Here is a 20,653-nt window from a genome sequence, read left to right as displayed (position 1 = left end):
CCATAGTGGCTGCACCAATTTACATTCCCACCAGCCTTGCACGAGGGTTCCCTTTTCTCCACACCCTCTCCAGCATTTCTTATCTCTTGTCTTTTTGATAATAGCCATTCTAGCAGGTGTGAGATGATATCTCATTGTGGTTTTGATTTGCATTTCCCAGATGATGAGCGATGTTGAGCCTCTTTTCACGTGCCTGTTGGCCATCAGTATGTCTTCTCTGGAAAAATGTCTATTCAGATCCACTGTCCATTTTAAAATGGGATTATGATGATTGTTATTATTTTTGCTAATGCGTTGTATGATTTTCATATATTTTGGATATTACCCCTTATCAGATATATGATTCGCAGATTTTTCTCCCGGTTTGTAGGTTGCCTTCTCATTTTGTGGATGGCTTCAAGCTGGACAGAAGGTTTTCCCTTTGATGTCGGCCCACTTGTTGACTTTTGCTTCCGTTGCTTCTCTCTGACGTTCTCTGCGTCTTCCTCATTTTGCCCTTTTGTAGACTGCCCTCCCATCAGAGACCTTGTGGTCCTCAACGTCACCAGCAGCAGCTTTCAAGTGTCTTGGAGTTTAAATTCCACCCAGAACTGCACTTTCCAGGTGCAGGTTTACCAGGGTGAGAAGCTGCTCAGGAACGCCGGCACCCGGGGGACGAGCCTGGAGGTGGCGGGGCTGGAGGCCGGAGTGCTGTATGGGGTGAGGACCAGCTACCAGGCATGCCGGGCCAACGCCACCACCACGGTCACTGTCAGGACCGGTAAGGCCACATGTCTGAAATCCACATTACCTGTGAGTCTGTCTCTCTAGCCTAGTCTGCTGGCCCTGGTGATTCCAATCATGTGCTTCCTACGAGCAGGGCAGGGGCCGTCACTGACCTGGCCCCAACTCTCCTGGGGGGCAGTGAGCGCGCTCTGAGTCCTGGAGCAGTGCCACAGTGCTCGTGGTCAGCACAGGCTCCCCTCACTCCCCTGCGTCTCATCCTGACTGGGGGCTCTTCTTTTTTTTTTTTTTTTTTTGGTACGCGGGCCTCTCATTGTTGTGGCCTCTCCCGTTGCGGAGCACAGGCTCCGGTTGCGCAGGCTCAGCAGCCACGGCTCACGGGCCCAGCTGCTCCGCGGCATGTGGGATCTTCCCGGACCGGGGCACGCACCCGTGTCCACTGCATCGGCAGGCAGACGCTCAACCACTGCACCACCAGGGAAGCCCTGGGGGCTCTTCTGACACCTGGGGTGATGAGGGCTCTGTGAAGATCCCATCTTGCTGTGGTTTGAAGGACGCATAATGCAGTCACATAGAGTGAAGCCCAAAGTATAGTAAAGCAGAAGAGGGTAGCGATTCGCACGCATCGAAGGACATTTGGCCGCACTTAATTCCACACGGCTGAGTCTGTATAACTTCCCCAAACCCAAGAGCTGAGCATCTGTAAGATCTTCACTAAGTACGCCTCATTTCCCACGCCGTGCACTTGCAAAGCTAACACAATGCCCACTGCATCGGAGCCCTGAAGAAATTTTTGCCCCAAACAAACACGGCGTAGGCATGAATTGGGGATTCCAGTGTCCAGGAGGCAGCTGGCGTGACCCACATGACCCCGCAGGTGGCCGACACTGGCCCTGCCCTGTGATGCCACCTCCACTCTGCCTGGTCATGGTGCTACCCTGGTGGTATAGACCTTGGTCAGGTTTGGCCCAGGGAGTTCCCTCCTAGGCTGGCCTCTGGCAGCGGGACATGGAAGTGTGCGCAGGGACAGTGTGGCTCTGAGACATTCTGGTCTGGGGACCAGAGCAGGGGGGAGACCCAGCCTGGGGGTTCAGAGCAGGCAGAGGGCAGAAATCACTGTATGAAAGATGCTATGGTGGGGGGGGGAAGGGTTGGGGGGAGGGCTAGATTGGGAGTCTGGGATTGACATAAACACACTACTATATTTAAGATAGATAACCTACAAGGACCTGCTGTACAGCGTAGGGAACTCTGCTCAATACTCTGTAATAACCTATATGGGAAAAGAATCTGAAAAAGAATAGATACATGTATATGTATAACTAAGTCACTTTGCTGTACACCTGAAACTAACACGACATTGTTAGTCAACTATACTCCAATGTAAAATAAAAATTTTTTTAAAAGGACCCTGGGCTTCCCCGGTGGCTCAGTGGTTGAGAGTCTGCCTGCCGATGCGGGGAACACGGGTTCGTGTCCCGGTCCGGGAAGATCCCACATGCCGCAGAGCGGCTGGGCCCGTGAGCCATGGCCGCTGGGCCTGTGCGTCCGGAGCCTGTGCTCCGCAGTGAGAGAGGCCACAGCAGTGAGAGGCCCACGTACCGCAAAAAAAAAAAAAATAAAAATAAAATAAATTTAAAAAATAAATAAAAATAAATAAATAAATAAAGGACCCTCTGGGGGGTCTGTCTCACTGGTAGGGATAACGCCAGTGACAGTGATGGTGGCAGTGGGTGAGTGAGTGCTGGGAGGATCAGGGCTACACCCTTTATGCGCTGACTCGGGGCTGACCCATGCTAAATTGCAAACACACAGAACAGGCCCCCAGAGGGCCCCCAGAACCCCAGCCATGCAAAAACTCGAGCCCTTGACTTTGCACAAGCCTCGAATTTCCAAACTAGTGCCATCTCACCTTCTTGTTTTCTTTTCAAGTTGCTCCACGGAGAAAATGGGGGGAACACTCTTTTCCCTTTGAGGAAACTGGGACCGTGAGGGACTCCATCCCCACAGATCACTTCCTCCCTGTGTCCCCTCCCAACTCATCTCAGATGTGGAAATTCGTGGGACCAACATCCCAGCGTGAATTCATCTCAGTTGGGAGGTGCAGTTCCGCCCCAACCCCCGTGGACTCTGTGCCCTCAGGAAAAAATACCTACATTCCAATGCAGAGGAGATAATTTGGAAGATTCCCTAAGACTCCTGATTACCAGCTTATTCCTTCCCCAGCTGGATTCTCATTCCTTCTCTGTATTGTAAAAATGCCTTATGTTTGCAGAGCCCTATTTTTTTTTTAAGAAGCTCGATTCACTTCAAAGGCCTTAGCTAATTAATTTGACATTATTAAATGCTTGCTATGTTGGAGGCCATAGAGATTATCGTAGCAGTGGAGACCCAGGGCCTCACGGTAAGTCTGGATTCCCGAAGCACTGGTGGATACTGACCTCCCGAGAGGCTCTGTGATGTGGGCAGGACCGGCGCCTGGGAATCCCGGGCCCTAAGGGATACTTGTTCCTCTTGCTATGGTGGGAAAAGGTTCAGAGGAGGCCCCGTCTAGAAATGTACGCTATACAACGTTGGTGTCATTTCTGGGGCTGTGTGCGTGCAGCGGTGATAAACTCTGCCCCACCGGCCCAAAGCTCACTGGCTGGGGGAAACTGTGAGTGCCTTTAGATCATCAGAATTTAGATCATTGCTGCAGGGTCTGCCGTGGATGTGGGTTACATTCTTGGTAATGAAAGAGACATGCTCCCATGTCCCATCTTGAATCTTTTCCAGCTTCACTTATGTCCAAAGAAAAGGACACTTCCCTTACAGGCTGACCAACCCTATCATTTTGTCCAGGACAGAGTAGGTTCTTGAGAGGTGGGACTTCTGGTGGGAAAATTGGAAAGTGCCAGAGAAATCAGGATGAACTTGTCACCTGAGTGTCAGGGGCCTGGCTGGGGCGTGTGCCAAGGAAAGCAGCAGCCACACTGGGTGAGGAACTGCTGGAGGGGCCTTCGTACCCTACATGGCTGGTGGAACCCCAGTTCCCGCTGGTGTGAACCATGTGACATTTGTACCTTGTTCCCCTGCTTTGGCTCTAAAAGTGTGTGTTTATGTCTGAGTTTCCTTCACTCCAGCGTAGAGGCATATATTCCTTATGCTGATTTCCCCCAATTTGGCTACCAAGCCTAAGACTCATGCCTCAATCTGTTTTCTAAAAAATTCCCCTCCAAAGAGTAGGGGAAATTGGAAAACACTGACAGAAAACGTGTGACTCGTGCTCACCGGATTTCAGCTAATTTGTGTTACCGTCTGTCTCAGATGCCCGGGTGTTCGAAGTCACAGTCAGGATCCTAAACCGCAACGTGACAGAGGGGCTGCTGGACCGTGGGAGCCCCGAGTTCCAGAACTTCTCCCAGCAGCTGCTGCACGAGGTAAAGCCCGGCAGAGGAGCTTTCCGAGAGTCGGAGCCAGAAACCCGCCCTGTGCGGGTGTGAGACAAGTGCCCCTCACCAGGGCTAGGGAGGGACCAGACTGCTCGAAATGCCCCCTTTTATGCATGACTTAAAATAGGTTTGGGGACAAACCAACTTTGATTCAAATGGGCTGGACCACTTGATGGCTCGGCTGGGTTTTTTGTCAAGCCTTCTGTTTGGGGGACCTGGGACCTCTGTCTTCCTTCTTTGGGGCAGCTTCATTGAGTAAGCGTTTACCAGTGATCAAAGCATCTGCTCCTCCCTGGGGCTGAAGGCAGGCACCAGCATGAGGCTCGGGAGAACCAGGCCAGTAGCAGCTATCATCCATCCTGGGATGCCGAGTTGGAGAAAAAAGCGACTTGCCAAACTGTCAGTAACTGGGAAAGGTCTAGGATTTGGCCCTTCCTGAAAGCTAGTAAGTTAGCGTGTTGCATGGATGCTGGCAGAGGACACGAGATGCCTGGGTCAGAGGCAAAGGACTCCCTCACTCACAGCACAGCAGGCGGCACCAGCATCACGTTGTGCCAGGTCCCCTGATGTCCCCCAAGTCCCACGGGGGTGATGCAGAGGGAACCCCGTGGGTGACGTACATGCAGTGCATCTGCATCACAGCTGAGGACCCCCATGCAAACCTGCCTAAACCTTGCTCCAGAGAGAGACGTTATCTTTACCACATCAGACGGTGAACAGATCTGCTCTGTGCTCTGGACGGGGCCATCCTCTCTCTCTCCCAAGGCTGTTCATCATAGAAAAGTCTTGGAAAGATATCCTGGAACAAGAGGGCAGTTCAGGCTTCTACTTGCAGGAGGTGTGGACATGGGAGGGAGCAAAGGAGGGTCGCCTCTCAATGTCCACTTGCAGAGAGGAGTTGGTTTTTTAACTTTCCTGGAGAATTCTCCCTTGTTTCTAGCAGTAATTCGCCTGTGGGTGCAGGAGTGGTGTAGGAGGATTGTGGGCAAGGCTTGGGTCTCCTTGCTCGGGCACAGGTGGCCCCGATCACCTGGCTGTGCCTATGTTTCCTGGGGACACAGCCCAGTGGGAGGGGGGCAGCTCCGAAGAGCCACAGGATCGCTGCTCTCGGTCCATCCGTCCATCCAGCTGTCTCTCTCACACACACATTATCTTCGCACCGGTTTCCAGGGCACCCAGAGTGGGCCGTGCATCTAGGGCTGCAGGACAGAGATCCGATTGTCATGGTCTCTGAGTCCTTACCAAGACCGAGCAGGCCTGACCCACTGTCCCAGGGCTGCAGTGAGCTGGGGGGTAACTCTGCTGTCCCCAGAGGAGGGTGACTGGGCGCCTCCTCTTGGTCATGAAGAGGACACGTGGATTCCGTGCACCATCCGTGTGTCACGCCCGGGGCCCCGCTCACTGGTTTTGAAGACTTTGATGGAAAAGTCTGCTGCATCTGAGCATCTGTTGCCTCTTCTGGGCCAGGTTGCAACCTCCTTCCCGCCGGCGCTTTCTGACTTGTACCGAAGAGGGAAGCTGAAGATGCAGGTCGTGTCTCTCCGGGCCGGAAGCGTGGTGGCGAGGCTCAGGCTGACGGTGCAGGACCCTGAGTTCCCGGTGGACGTGTCCATGCTGTCCCCCATGCTCCCGCCTCTGTGGGCGAGCACCGTGTTCCAGGTGGACCAGAGGGAGACGCTTGTGCAAGGTGGGTCCTCCTCCCCGTGCCCAGGGTGTGCTGCCCCGATGCCCTCCAAAGTCCAGGCTGCGTTAGTTCTGATCAACATTCACTTTGTTCCAAAAGGTAAAGCAAATGAAATTTGAGTCCTTATTCTGTGTTCTTCCATGGGAACTGGGGCCTAGGGCTGCCGCCCTGCAACAGTGAGGCCACCTGTGTCCCACACCTCCTATTCCTGATGGGAGAAGCACCCCTCGGAGCTCAGGGACGTTTATTCCCTTGGATGGTGTTTCTCAGCTGCCACCAGAACCCAGGGTGGAACCAGGCTGGAGGGTCCACGAAGGGCACAGGAGGGGAGCTTACTGTGTCTGCATCGGGGCCCAGTACAGCCTGGCTGCTGTGGGCCTTGGTAACATGGAGACCTATTTCATTAGCCCAAAGGCTTGTAATTTTACTTGGTGATACAGGAAGTCACAGATTAGGGAAGAGGGGGGAGAGACGGAGAAACAGAGAGAGGCGGGGAGAGGGGGCTGGGGCCAGGGGGGCAGTGAGAGAGAGAGAGAGAGATGGGGAGAGAGGGAGAGACAGAGGCAGAGATAAGACAGAGACATCAAGAGACAGAGAGAGGGAGAGATGCAGGGGATGCAGAGGGGGCAGCGAGAGACAGAGAGAGAGAGACAGACAGAGAGAGACAGAGACAGCAAGGTGTCGCGTCAGGAAGGTTTTGCCGTCAGAGCAGGGATGAAGTTCCCTCGTGCGGTGAGGGCACCGCAGTCTCTACATCAAAGAGCCTGCTTGGGGCTCAGTCTATGGAATGCACGACCCCCCCAGTGGAGCAGGTCCCACAGCGAGCTCTGGCAACTCCCTTGAGCTCCGTCGCCTGCCAGCTTGCTGTCCCAAGCTCCCCCAACGCAGGAATGCAGAGAAGGGGCCGCGGGAGTGTCACACCTGAAGTCACGCCTGGGAAACACCTGCCTGCTGAGCCTGGGGTCCCTCTGTCCTTCACCCCCTCGGGGATGGAGATGACGGTGGCCCTCTGCACCTGGTGGGCCTGCCTGCCTGGGTTCAGGGGACGAGGGTCTTTGCAGATGAAATGAAGGATCTGAAATCATCCTGGATCAGGGTGGGCCCAAAGTCCAATGACAGTGCCCTTAGCAGAGACAGAAAAGGAGATGACCCAGGGACCGTGGAGGAGACCACGTGAAGATGCGGGCAGAGGCGGGAGTGATGCAGCCACAGGCCGAGGAGCCCAAAGGGCCACCAGAAGCCGGAAGAGGCAAGAAGGACCCTCTCCGAAAGCCCCAGAGGGCGCTCAGCCCTGCCAGCACCTTGATTTTAGACTTTGGCGTCTAGAACTGTGAGAGAATAGATTCTGTTTTAACCAGCTTGAACGCTTGTGAACGGTTTGTGACGGCAGCCTCAGCAAACTCATACAAAGGAAGAAGAGATGCCCTGCATTGCTAATATCCCAGGGTTCATCATTCTGAAGCCCCCCCTCCAACCCCTGCCACGAAGTTCTGGAAGTATCCTTGGAAGTTGGGAGCCCCAAGCAGGCTCTCACCTTGCAGCATCCCTGAAAAACAGTAGGCTATTTGCTTAACATTTCGGAGCTGAGGGCCACGGTGGGAGGGTCTCCCAGGGCCATGAGGAGGCCTCGGCTGTTTACTGGTGGATGAGATGGTTCTGCCCTGCACAGAGTCCCCGATCCAGAGCCCGAGGGGCAGCCTCCGGGCCGCAACCCTCACCCGGGGAAGCCCGAACCGAAGTCCCCCGCCTTCCCCACCGGCCCAGAGCCCCAGCCCTGCAGGCACAGCCGGGGAACTGGAGAAGCACATTCATTGTTATTCTGCAAAAATTCAACAAACCGCAGCACAGAAAGCTCCTTTCCTCAGCGACGCCCACAGAAATGGTGGTGTCGGCCCTGCTGAGTTTTCCCGGGTTCTCTGGGAGCTCTCACTTCTGTGAATCAACACGTCCCAGCAGCGTGGCGGTCATGTTGTCACAACCTCATCTTCTCCCCGAGGCCCATACCCACCCCACCCGGGTCACTGGGTGGCCACGTGTCCTGGTCTTCCTCCAGGGGGGCCGTGCCCCATGCGGGGAGGCTCAGGGCTGAGTTGCAACCTGGTCCCCCGGCCCTGCTCACACCGCCCGGCGCGAGGGGGCCTCACGGGCCAGGCTGGAATCCCAGCTCTGACACTCCCTCGCTGTGGGTCCATGTACAAGGCATGTCGCCTCCTGGGCCTCAGTGTGCTCAGCTGAGAGACAGGAAGGTTGACCCATCCCCCCCGGAGGGTAAATAAAGGGATCCTGCAGGTGTGGGGTTAGCGGGGTGCCCGACGCACGTCTGACAGCGCCACTGGCATTTCGGTTTAACTCTTCTCTAGGATGCCCTTTCGTGTCTCAGGTGAGTTCTCAGGCCCGGAAGGTCCTGCAGGGTCCCCGAGCCCTCACCCGTCCTCCGTCCCGCCCCCCTTCCCTTCGCTCCCCTTGGATCTCCCACCCTCGCCCCTCCCCTTCCTTAAAATCTGCTCAGGAGGGGCCGTCCTGTTCATTTGCGCCAAGGGCAGACAACCCACTGGGCCTCCACGTGCATCTACGTGGCCCCTTGTGCCTTAATGCTCTGTGCAGACGCCAGCCAAACGAGGCCTGGTGGCGGCGCTGTCCTGTGTGAGGGCTTCCCCTGGGGTCACTGCAGTACCGGGGGGCAGCGCCCTCTCTTGTGATCTCAGGACTGGCCTAGCCACGCTCCCCGAAGCTTCCAGTCGGCCTCACGCCCCTGACAGCGTCCTAAGCACAGTGGACCTTCCTGCGGCCTCTGTGGGTGGTGGGAGACGGAGGACGAGCGGGGGAGCCTGGCCCCAGGACTGTCACTGTCCACCTGGCCTGCCGGGGTGGGCTTGCTTCCTCCAGGCTCGGTGGCACCGCCTTTGATCCAGCTCTGTTCCTGCCGCTGTTAGAACCCAGGTCTCTGTGACCACCTTCCTCCTTGAGTGAGAATCTGACCGTGGCCCCCAGGAAGGGCTGAGGGCTCTGGCCAGGCTTCACTTCTGAAGGCCACCTGGGCCCCAAAGACAGTCTGGGGCCTCCCGAGGAGCCTGCCTTTGCAGGGATGGGGCGGCTTATCCTTGGGCCTCCCTGCCTCATTCCTGGGGGTTTACTTGTGCCAGGAGTCCCGGCTCTGTCGCAGCCGCCCCCTCCTCCGGGAGGTGGGCTACCTCCTCAGCCCAGCTGCAGGGCCGGCAGGCGCAGAGGGCAGGCCCTGCACCAGGAGCTTTTGCCCACATCCTCGTCTGGCCGCCTGGCAGCTCTCACGGCTCGCAGACCCGCCTCCCGCTCTGAACCCAAGAACTGCCAGGCCTCGGGCTTTTATACAAGACAAAGCAGAGTTGTCTGCATCTCACTCAGACTTACCCCTGAGCCACGCGCTGGCAGAGCGAAGCGCGTGGGGAATCACCTCCCCAAGATAACTTCCAGGGCTCTGCGGTTTGAGCTCAGGTCTCCACGGGGGCTTCCGCTCTCCTCGTGGCCCTGCTGCCTGGCGGGCCTGGCTCCAGCCCCGGCCTTAAGCCCCCCAGCACTTTCGAGCCACCTGGAGGTCAGGCTGCAGTCCAGGGGGAGCTGGGTCGGGGTGTAACTGTTGCATCAGCTGATGAGTCTGCTGGGCTCGGGGGAGCTGCTTTGGTGAAGATCACATGGAGCAAAACTGAAAGCCACAAAACGGGTCTCTGAGCACTCAGTGGCAGAGTTTTCTCTGCACAAAACTGGACTCATGCCTTACCTTGACTTGAAGCCCAGCCAAGTCCGGGCTTTGCTGGTGCCCTGAGCCTGGCTCAGGGACCCCGCCTGCAGTTCTAGGGAAGCCTGGTAGCCACCGCTCAAGGGTAAACCTCACCCCGTCGAGGCACCCAGCCTCCCCAGCTGGCAGGTGCAACTCTGTTAAGAGCCAACTGCTTTCCTGGGCAGGGATGGGACAGGCAGTGACCCGTAGAGCCAGACCTGGGCTGAAGGATGGATTCCTAGAGCTGTGGGAAGACTGCTTCCTGACCCCCGGCTCCTCCCAGCCTGAAATACAGCTCGAGTACCGATTCCTTAAGGGTTTATTTTTATTTATTTATTTTTGGAGTACAGTTGATGTACAATGCTGTGTTCGTGTCAGGTGTACAGCAAAGTGAGTCAGTTATACATATACATATACCCACTCTTTTATTAGATTCTTTTCCCATACAGGTCATTGCAGAGAATTGAGTAGAGTTCCCTGTGCTATACAGTAGGTCCTCATTGGTTATCTATTTTATATATAGTCGTGTGTATATATCAGCCCCAATCTCCCAATTTATCCCTCCCCTCTTTCCCCCCAGTAATCATAAGATTGTTTTCTACATCTGTGACTCTATTTCTGTTTTGTAAAGAAGTTCAAGTTCAGAGGCCGAGAAAGGACTGTGGCAGGGGAGGGTTTGGGGGGATTTATAGGGTTGGGGGGCTCACTGAGCCTTCCTTGCCCAGGTCAGAAGGGTCAGGGTTTCCCAGGGGCACGGGGCTTTGGGGTCTCTCACAGTCATTTCCCAGACTCGGGGAGGAGGTGTTTACAGCCGTCCTATCTGTGTCTTGGAAAGTTCATGTTATACTAACTGGACACCTCCTGGCTCATTTACTTTTCTGTTTCTTTCTTGAGACACTAAATATGAGGGGATGTTGGCTCATCAGAGGGAAGAGAAAGCACCTTATGGACAAAGAATAAACAAGAGGGGAATATATTCACACCTGTGGGTGCTAATACCTCCACAGGAATCCCAGCGTTCCCTAGTCTCTGCCCCCAGGTCAGCCAGCCAGCAGTGGCGGTGGGCAAGGGCGGGCTTTTGGTTCGTCGCCTTGGCCCAAATAGGAGCTTCAGGAAGGGCTCTGTGCAGGGAACCCCACCGCCAGCCCCGGGTGCTGGATGCCAAGGGCTTCACTGACACCCTGCTCCATCCCTCTGGTCGTTGGCTGCAAAGACTCTGGTCAGCAAGAAGTTGCCACCATTGCGCTCTGCTTGAGCAGCCTCTGGCTGTTTTCTCACCCGCTCATGTCCTGTCTCTTCCCCGCCCACAGACTGGGACGAGTGCGCAGACAGCCTGCAGCACGACTGCTCGCCGGCCGCCCAGTGCATCAACCTCGAGGGCTCGTACACCTGCCGGTGCCGGACGGCCAGGGATGCCCACCCCTCCAGACCGGGCCGGGCCTGTGACGGTGCGCCCCGTCCCCAAGCCCCCAGCTCTGGGCTGAGCCCCCTCCCTGAGGACCTGGGGTGGAGCAGGGTTGGCTTCCCTCAAGCAGGGTGGGCACAGTGCCCGGGGCCCACCATACTTTTAGGGACCATGAGAATGATTTAATTGCTTTTAAAATCAAAAGAAAAAAATAATCTAATAACAGTAAATATCAATTAGGAATCTAGTCTTTATACCAGTGCAGTTTTAAAGTATGATTTTAAATTATTTTTATGAATGAAAGGGTCAGAGAAAGTCATGGTGAAACCCCTGGGGGCAGGGGTCCCTCCCTGGGTGGACTGGAGCCCAAGATGGTGTAGGAGCCCCGGTGAGCATGGAGAAGGCCTTGATGTGGGATCTCTGAGCCCCATTCTTGGCATGTCTCTGCCCCAATGTTTCTGGGGGCCAGTTCTGATCAGCTTGTTGGGGCCACCTGGCGTGCTGGGTTCAGAAGCCGGAGGAGGTCATATACAGACTTAAAATGCTGTGATCGACTAGCAATGTCTGCTCTGGACACAGGGTGGGCAGCAGAGGTGCTCAGCTACCTGTTTGCCATCCCTGCAAAGGCTTTCTGGCTGGAAGAAGCAGCAGAGAATGGTTCCCTGGGAGAAAGCCTCTAGTCCTTAACTACTGTGTATATTGTCCCGCTTCCTAAGACCCACACAGCTTCTCTTCTCCCAACCTTTTTCTTATACCTGTGTCTCCCAGCAAGCTGATAAGAGTGACCAGTACCTAGCCCCACACTGAGCACACAGTTGGGGGAAATTATCCCAATTTCCCAAAGGCCCGTGGATCCATGATCCATCTGAGGCCTGCAAGAACCAAGCCTTGCATTTGTGTCCCGGTTCTACAGCCTCCCAGGTGGAGCCCCTAATCTCGGGGTCACGGCATCCTCACTGATCAAATGGAGAGGCTCCATGGCCTTCCGAGGGAGCCCTTGGGAGACCACAAACATGGGCCGTGTCAAACATTCTTAACCACCCGTGGGGATAGCCAGTGCCCCCTCTTAAGGTCACCTGGGGGGCTCTTGACCAGGGTAGACCAGATGCCCCATCTGAGAGAGGATGTGTCTCAGCAGGTGATGTGGTGAGCCCCACGGGGGGTACGCCATCTCCGGTGACAGACAAAACAGCCCCAGGTCCCAGCACAGAAACAACAGCCCTCGGCCTGGAGACCCCCGCCTTGTCCCCCAGCCCTGGATACCCGTGGCGCACCACTGCAGCAGGCCAGGCCTGGACCCCAGGGCTCCCACCCAGGAGAGGGGTCAGCGGCGTGCTCGGTCATGGCAGGAACAGCACTGGGCAAGCTGTGGAGGAGGAGGCCAGCGTGGCCCCAGGCCCGGCGACCAGCCAGTGGACAGCCAGCAGGGTGGCTGGCACCACCTTCTCCTCCCGGGCTCCTGGGCCAACCCACAGCCCCCCTCTTGGGGCCATGGACAGCCTACCAGACTCCCCTGGATGGTTGCCCCCAAACTCCACCACGGAGCCACTCTTCCGGCCCGCTCCTACCCAGGGCCCCATGGACCACGTTGAGTGGCACGCCAGCCTCTCCACGAGGGACACACCGCCAGTACCTCTGGACCCCGCGTGGACACAAAACTCAGACCCTGGACCCTCCGGCTCCCCAGACCTGCCCTCGGCCACCACGCCGGCATCTCTGAAGACCCCAGCCTGCGGTGAGTGGCAGGAAGGGTGCGTCCCAGGGGCCATGTGGAGCTGCTGGTGTGTGAGCTCCCTTTGGCAAAGGCTCACGCAGTCGTCCAGTCCAGGGCAGTCCAGCAGCACTGGGTAAGGCCAACCCAGTGCCATGCAGCTCTGTCCCCTGGTGGTCGGCTTCCGGTCTAGTAAGGGTGAGAACTTTGTCTCCCCACTTTCTCTCCAGCCTGGTCCTCCCCCTTCCTAAGACTCCCGGTTGCCGACAGCTGGAGCAGGAAGCTGGGCATGTGTTGCATTAAGTGCACTGAGCATGGGGCGCATCCCCCCAGCAGGGTTGGGCCCCCAACCTTTCTGTATGTCCCCAGAAGTTCTGCGTCCCCAAGCCTGCTGCAGCTCCCCCAGCAGCTCTGTACCCTCCCAGCCGTACTGACCCCCGGCAGCTCCACATTACCCATTACTTGTAGAGGCTTGAGCCATCACCAAGACCCCTGGGTGATACCCCAGGAGACAGGCAGCCACTCTGTGCAGGGAACGGGGCTGGCCCTGCGACTCCCACGGAGGGAGGTGGCCTTGGCATCCCTGTGTGAGCTCACTGAGCTCGCCTGGCCCTGGATTGCAGCCAACTGTTAAATGCAGCTCCGTTGATGCATTTCCTCTGCTGCACAGGGATAGATCCAACACTAAACTCTTAAGCCCACGTAAATCGCCCAAATCCCCTGTAGGAATGGTCTGTAGCCAGCAAAGCCCACCATGCTGATTCCTTGGGAAGTCTGCCCAGGGGTTGAGGGGGCCAGCCGCTCTGGAGGAGCCGCCCAGAACCTGCTCAAGAAAACTTTGTTTCCAGAGGGACCTCAGGGGTGGACACAGAGCAAACCTAAGGGGCAGGGGTGCCATCCCTGGGAGCCCAGGGCTCAGGGGCTGTCCAGGGACTCTGCATCCACATGTGCAGCTGGCAGCTGGGGGAATTGACTCCCCTGGGCTGGCCTCCCCTGAGGACTCTCATGTCCCTGTTGGGGTGGGGTTCGGTTCTCCTTCCTGTCTCCTGGGAACGTTGGACTGATTTTAATCAGGGCACTTATATTCCACTTCTCAGCTCCCATGCCCATCGGAAGGGTCACCGTCTCCAATGTGACCAGCACGGGCTTTCACGTGGCATGGGTAGCGGATCTCACCCTGCGGCCCACTTTCCAGCTCACCCTGATTTCTGCGCGGACCCCCACTGTGCACCTGGAGAGCCAGAACGCAAGCCTGACACTGTCTGGCCTAGAGCCTGGAGTTTTGTACCTGGTGGAGATCGTGGCCAAAGCATGTGGAAAAGAAAGTGCCAGAGCCCACCTGAAAGTGAGGACAGGTAACAGGCTTCAGAAACGCTTTTGCCATTGGTTCTTAAAAGGAGGAGAAAAGGCATGAAAAAGATTTTTGGTGGGTTAAGGTTTAAAATAGCTGCATGTACTTGTGGATGTTGGGATTCCGTTTTCCTCTCAGAGTAGGAATGTCTGGCTCACTTCATACTCAGCTGGTGTTCCAAGGCCACACAGGAGGGGGCTTATTTCAGGGACAGGTGGTGGACAAAGAGGCTGCTTTGCAAAGCACTCCAGACTCTGCAGAGGTTGCAGACACTCGCTCATCTGTGTCCTCATGGGTACGTGGCAGGGAAATGGGTGCAGTGCAGGTCTATCCATTTTCTGTGACCATCCTCACTCCTAACAGACCTGGACTTGGCTTTCAGGAAGAATGATGATGGACAGATCTGTGAGTGCCCCCCTCCCTGCCCACTGAGCCTGGGTTCACAGAGTAAAAGGGAGGGGAGTAGAATTGAGCAAGTCAAACGTAAGGTGGAGCTGGTCCTTGTCGATAGTTATATATTCAGATAAAATTCCTCTTTTCTCGGGCTTCCCTGGTGGCGCAGTGGTTGAGAGTCCGCCTGCCAATGCAGGGGACGCGGGTTCGTGCCCCGGTCCGGGAAGATCCCACATGCCGCGGAGCGGCTGGGCCCGTGAGCCATGGCCGCTGAGCTTGCGCGTCCGGAGCCTGTGCTCCGCAACGGGAGAGGCACAGCAGTGAGAGGCCCGCGTACCGCAAAAAAAAAAAAAAAAAAAAAAAAAAATTCTTCTTTTCTCCTCATTAGCATTTGTCATTCACATATCTTCTTGAATGTCCAGCTTACCTGAACAGCCAAGGGCAGACCTGATGTTGCAGATTAGTCCTCAAATCTTGGGCAACTGTCTAAGAGTTGATAACAGTGGTCTTCGAGATGGGGTGCACATCCCTTGGGAGATGACTAAGATGCCCCATTGGGGGATGCCTAAGTCATGAACGTTTAGAACTTCTTTTTATATGCTTGAAAATACGAAGTAGCTGTGAACTGGGAAATTAGAGAGGAGATGTGGGTGACGAAGGCAAGTGCAAGTTCATGGCAAGCTGGAGAAGTGGAGGTCGCTGCTGGCCGGACGGTCAGGCAGGGCAGCCCCGGAGGAGAGCTGGTGCTGGGCTTTCGTGTACATCTGCCATCTGAAGGTCTCACCCGTGCTTGGAGGGAGGAGTGGCCCGCGCGTCTGTGTGACCCCAGCCTGAGATGGGTCCACCTCTGCTCTCCCCTGTGCACCTTCCTGCTCCTGATGGCTTTTAGGTCAGGCCACACTCTCCAGCTGTTGCCATCCTCTCTGCAGGCAGGCAGGAGAGAGACGCAGGGGCTGAGCTGGTCCCGCGGCTCCCGGAAGGGTCTCCCTCTGGGCCCAGCCTCTGTCCGGCATCCTCTGGATCTGGGGGCTGTGTCTGTGCGTACCAGGTGCTGTTCCTTCTTTACAGAGTGCAAATCAGCCTCAGTTGGATGTTCTTCCTGGCCAACGTAAAAATACTATTATATATATTTTAAAATTATTTATTTATTTATTTTTGGCTGCATTGGGTCTTCATTGCTGCTTGCGGTCTTTCTCTAGTTGCAGAGAGCGGGGACTACTCTTCGTTGCGGTACGCAGGCTTCTCATTGCGGTGGCTTCTCTTGTTGCGGAGCATGGACTCTAGTAGTTGTGGCCCACGGGCTTAGTTGCTCCACGGCATGTGGGATCTTCCCGGACCAGGGATCGAACCTGTGTCCCCTGCCTTGGCAGGTGGATTCTTAACCACTGCACCACCAGGGAAGCCCTAAAAATACTATTATTAAGATAGAGATGATACTCTGCTACCTGATACCACTGCACACGTGTTTATTCTCCATCCTGCAGCGGCCCAGAAGCTCAGTGGAAAAGTCAGAATAGCAAACGTCAAGTATTTAGAATCCTTCCGCAACGCGAGCAGCGAGGAGTACCGGGCCTTCCTGGAGCTATTCTTTAGGGTGGTAAGTTGGTGGAGTCGGTCCTTATTTCCTCTTGGGATGTGAAGGCGGGAGGTGGTAACATCCTAGTGGCAGCCACACGGGACCCAGACCTGAAGGTGCCATAGACTTCTCGTTTCTCGAGGAAGCTGGGACTTCCAGCTCTGGTGCGGTGCCTCTGTGTCCTGGATCTGCCATGAAACAGACACATCAGCAGGTGGGAGACACACCTTTTCCTCTGCTGCATCCTTACTTCACAGTGTCTCCTGTTCAGTGAAACTTCTTTATTGATGCGGGACCCCGTAGAGCAGAAAGCCTCCCCCAGCCTTAAAAAGAAAAAAAAAAATGAAAAATTGAGATCTATTTCACATACCGTAAAACTCACGCTTTTAAAGTGCACGATTCAGTGGTTTAGACTGTATTTGCAGAATTGTGCCACCATCACCACCAGCGAATTCCAGAAGGTTTTCATCCTCTCAGAGAGAAAGCCATTAGCTCATCATCTGCCCTTGTCTCTGCCCCTGGAACCAGATATGTGCTTTCTGTCTCTGTGGATTTGCCTGTTCTGGGTATTTCATAGAAATGGCATCGTACAATATGTGACTTTTGTGTCTGGCTTATTTCACAGTATAATGTCTTCAAGGTTCATCCATGTTGTACCAACATGAGAACTTCATTCCTGTTTATGGCCGGATAGTATTCCACTGTATGGACAGACCACGTTCTCTTTATCCATGATCCATTGATGAACATTTGGGTTACTTCCATTTTTGGCTATTGTGAATAATGCCACTATGATCCGACCTTAAAAAAATTGTTTTTCCTATTCTTCCTTGCAGTGCCCTCCGCCAACCCACTGGCATTCTTTGGGATGGTATATTGTTACAATTTAGTTAGAGGAGCAATCTCAATATTCTTTTTGCTAGTGGTTAGATTACCCTCTGATGAATAGAGAATGCACTTGTCATGATCTCGTTTGCATAGAGGACGTCTCATACACTTTAGCTTTTCCTTGTTCTGGGGGTTTAAGACACAGGCTAGAGAGAGCTCGGCAGCGCCACCTATTGGTGGAGTCATAACACGGTGGCGCCTTAGCAATGCCGGTGGCCGCGCTGTTTGGTGATTCTGAAATCAGGTCACATAGCTCTGGTGGTCCCATGAGGCAGCTTCACTGCTACCCCAAGTTCCTTGATTAATCTCTCCTTTTAAAAACTTTTCATTTTTTGCCTATTTAGGGGGGCAGTTTTTGTCTGTCTAGAGTTTCAGGATAGCAAATAATTATGCAACTTAACACCTATGTAGGACATTAGGACACATTTTGGGAGGTTGTGGGTTAATGTGTCACTTTTTGTCAGTTCCTAGAAGGGGCCTGGAACTTCGCTCTGAGACTGGCTTGAGATGCAGATAAAAGTGATTTTAACCCAAGAGTCTGGCAGATCCCTCTCTGGAAATCCCGGAGAGAAGGAGAGACAGAGAGAGAGAAGAGACCAGCTCTTGCAATGATAAAGGTGGCAGCCACATGACTGCAGGTGGCTCTGGGGTCTCCTGGGCATCTGCACCCCCTGATGGGTGACGACAGACTTGTTCACACTGGCTGTCCCAAGGCTGGGAATCCACAAGCCTGTGCCTTGAACCTCATGCAGTTCAGATGCAGACCAGGTCTTCTCTGTGAGGGCAAACCGTGGAGGTGGGCTCTTCCACAGCACATTTGCATTATATGCACCACTTAAAGCTCATTACAAGATTGGGTAGCTTTCTGGGCATTTTGGCCATGATGGGCTAGAATGGACTAATATGGTGTGTGATGTAGGATTCTGTCCAAATTGATGGAATGAAGAACAAGGCTTTTAGAGGCAGGAGCTATCTGTCTCACTAGGATGCCCACGGGGAAGCAGTTTTCGGAAAGGCAGCGGGAAGAAAGGAAGGGGAAATGTTCTGCCGTATGCGGGTCACAAGGACTGTCCTGGAAAAAGTGGAGTCGGAGAGGTGGTGTGTCTCCCTAGAACCACTTGCTCAGCCCTGCCTTCTGGGGCTCTGAGCTAAGAGCAGCAGATCCTAAATGCCGCTGTGAGCCCCCTACCAAGTCACAAGCCCCGTAGGGTGGGGCTTTGGCACGTAGCCCCATGTTGACCGGCTGGCTCTGGTTGGGGGACAGGACTCCGTGTCTCAGACCCCACCGGCATTCGTGCTGGGCCTGGGGACTCAGCAGAACTGACCTGTGGCCTTGATATCTTTCCCAAGGCCAGCGCTGCTGCTGGCTGCAATCCCCAGAGGAGCCACCTTAGGACGAGGACCCCGTTTCCTCTCTCGGCACGCGGTCCTTCTCACCAGACCTGTTTCTCTAAAGGTGCGGAATTCCTTGCCAGCCTCCATGCTTCAGCACCTGGACACAGGTGGGGTGCAGGTGGAAGTGACCCGCATCTCCAGCGGCAGCGTCGTGGTGGAGTTCAACTTGCTGGTCATCGCAGACGTGGATGTCCGGGAGGTGTCTGCCACGTTCCTGGCCGCCTTTCAGAATGCCTCTCTGCTGGAGGTGGTCGGAGGTGACCCCTTCATAGTGGGTAAGCAGAGGCTGGACCCCGATGGAGGCTCGCTCTGCAAGGGGAGGCAGTGAAATCCTAGCCACTGGCTTTGTTTCTGAAAGATGCGCCTCCTCTTGAGGGCTTCCCTGCATTAGATGAAAATGCGAAACAGATAGGACCCTCATCTCTCTTATTGCTCCTATGTTGTTGTTTTTTTTAAAAGGTTTAAGGGTTGAAAAATCTTCGGGTGAACCTGCAAAGTTTCCCGGGGATGCTGCATCCTTTCTGCAGGCTGTATCCTGCCCCTCCCTCCTTTGCTGCTCTTCCATGGGCTGAGGGCAGACAGGTCCCTCTCTGCTGTCAGACTTCCTCCCAAGCACAGTTTCCAAGGAAACTGTGGAAAATCGTAGGAAAAATAATTGAAAAGAAAAGCAGGGAGAAAAGGCAATTTAGAGTCTCTTCTCATATTGTATTAGTCAGCTGGAGTTATAACAAAATACCACGGATGGAAACAACAGACATTTATTTTCTCACAGTTCTAGAGGCTGGGAGTCCAAAGGTCAAGGTGCCGGCTGATTGTGGTGAGGGCCCGCTCCTGACGTGTAGGCGGCCACCCTCCTGCTGTGTCCTCACATGGCCTTTCCTCTGTGTGTGTAGAGGAGGAGCGCTCTGCTGTCTTTTTTTTTAAGAAGATGTTGGGGGTAGGAGTTCATTAATTAATTAATTAATTTTTGCTGTGTTGGGTCTTAGTTTCTGTGCGAGGGCTTTCTCTAATTTTGGCAAGCGGGGGCCACTCTTCATCGCGGTACGCGGGCCTCTCACTGTGGCGGCCTCTCCCGTTGCGGAGCACAGGCTCCAGACGCGCAGGCTCAGTAGTTGTGGCTCACGGGCCCAGTTGCTCCGCGGCATGTGGGATCTTCCCAGACCGGGGCACGAACCCGTGTCCCCTGCATTAGCAGGCAGACTCTCAACCACTGCGCCACCAGGGAAGCCCTGCTGTCTTTTTTTATAAGGACATCAGTCCTGTCAGATCAGGGCCCCTCCCTAACGACCTCAGTTAGCTTTAATTATCTCCTAAAGGGCCCACCTGCAAATGCAGTCACACTTGGGGTCAAGGCCTCAACACACAGATTTTGAGGACACACAGTTCAGACCCTAGCACATAGCATGCCTGAGAATAAACGATAAAAGGCTTATAATTATATGTATGGATAAAATCAAAGACAATACAGATGAATATTTTTCTGATCTTTGGAATGAGAAGGGTTAAGCCTGCAGAGGAAAAGCCTGGACTATTTGACTCTATAAAAAGTTAAAGCTCTCATGTCAAACAAAACAGTCACCATTGTAAAGCAAGCAGTGAACCAAAAAGTAATTTCAACAATCTGATGAAGAATTATATCCTAAATAAAGAGCAATCACACACACTGGTAATAAAATACTAAGAACCCAATAGACACAGGCACAAAAGACCCAAACAGACCATATGTGAAAGATGACTCCCACGCGACTAACAAAGATGGAAGAATCAAAGGAATTCCCATTAAAATGAGTTACTCTTTTTGCCCATCTACAAGGAATTTTTTTTTTTTTTTAAGGATAATCCTGGTAGTGAAGCAGCCCCTGCACACAGCACTGGGAGAATAGGATTTGCTCACACTTCCTGGCATTTGTCAAGAGCTTTAAAAATGTTTCATCCACTTTGTTTTTGGGGTTTTTTTTTACTTTGTGTTTTTGTTTTTGTTTTTTTAATTTTTAGTGGAGTATAGTTGATGTACAATGTTGCGTTAGTTTCTGCTGTACAGCAAAGTGAATCAGTTATACATATATACCTATCCACTCTTTTTTAGATTCTTTTCCCATATAGGTCATTACAGAGTATTGAATAGAGTTCCCTGTGCTATACAGCAGGTCCTTATTAGTTACCTATTTTATATTTAGTAGTGTGTATATGTCAATCCCAATCTCCCAATTTATCCCTTCCTCACCCCCTGGGAAACCATAAGTTTGTTTTTTATATCTGTGACTCTATTTCTGTTTTGTAAATAAGTTCACTTGTACCAATTTTTTAGATTCCACCGATAAGCTATATCATATGATATTTGT

The 20,653-nt window shown here is 53.9% G+C and overlaps 1 protein-coding gene across 1 annotated transcript in view; it reads left to right on the top strand.

The window, feature by feature from the left end:
• The window catches only part of UMODL1 (uromodulin like 1), a gene marked incomplete at both ends in the record, with an annotated part of 61,469 nt that overhangs the window by 22,055 nt on the left and 18,761 nt on the right, over positions 1-20,653 (top strand). The window contains 8 exons of the mRNA XM_081234730.1: positions 506-760; positions 4,030-4,199; positions 5,622-5,841; positions 10,903-11,040; positions 12,181-12,732; positions 13,806-14,063; positions 15,937-16,049; positions 18,373-18,586. Coding sequence (XP_081090856.1) covers positions 506-760; positions 4,030-4,199; positions 5,622-5,841; positions 10,903-11,040; positions 12,181-12,732; positions 13,806-14,063; positions 15,937-16,049; positions 18,373-18,586 — 1,920 coding nt within the window. The remainder of the gene's footprint in view (positions 1-505; positions 761-4,029; positions 4,200-5,621; positions 5,842-10,902; positions 11,041-12,180; positions 12,733-13,805; positions 14,064-15,936; positions 16,050-18,372; positions 18,587-20,653) is intronic.

Source organism: Mesoplodon bidens (genome assembly GCF_964165515.1).
Source record: "Mesoplodon bidens genome assembly, chromosome: 5".
NCBI classification, from domain to species: Eukaryota; Metazoa; Chordata; class Mammalia; order Artiodactyla; family Ziphiidae; genus Mesoplodon; species Mesoplodon bidens.
This window is presented reverse-complemented; position numbering and strand designations above follow the sequence as displayed.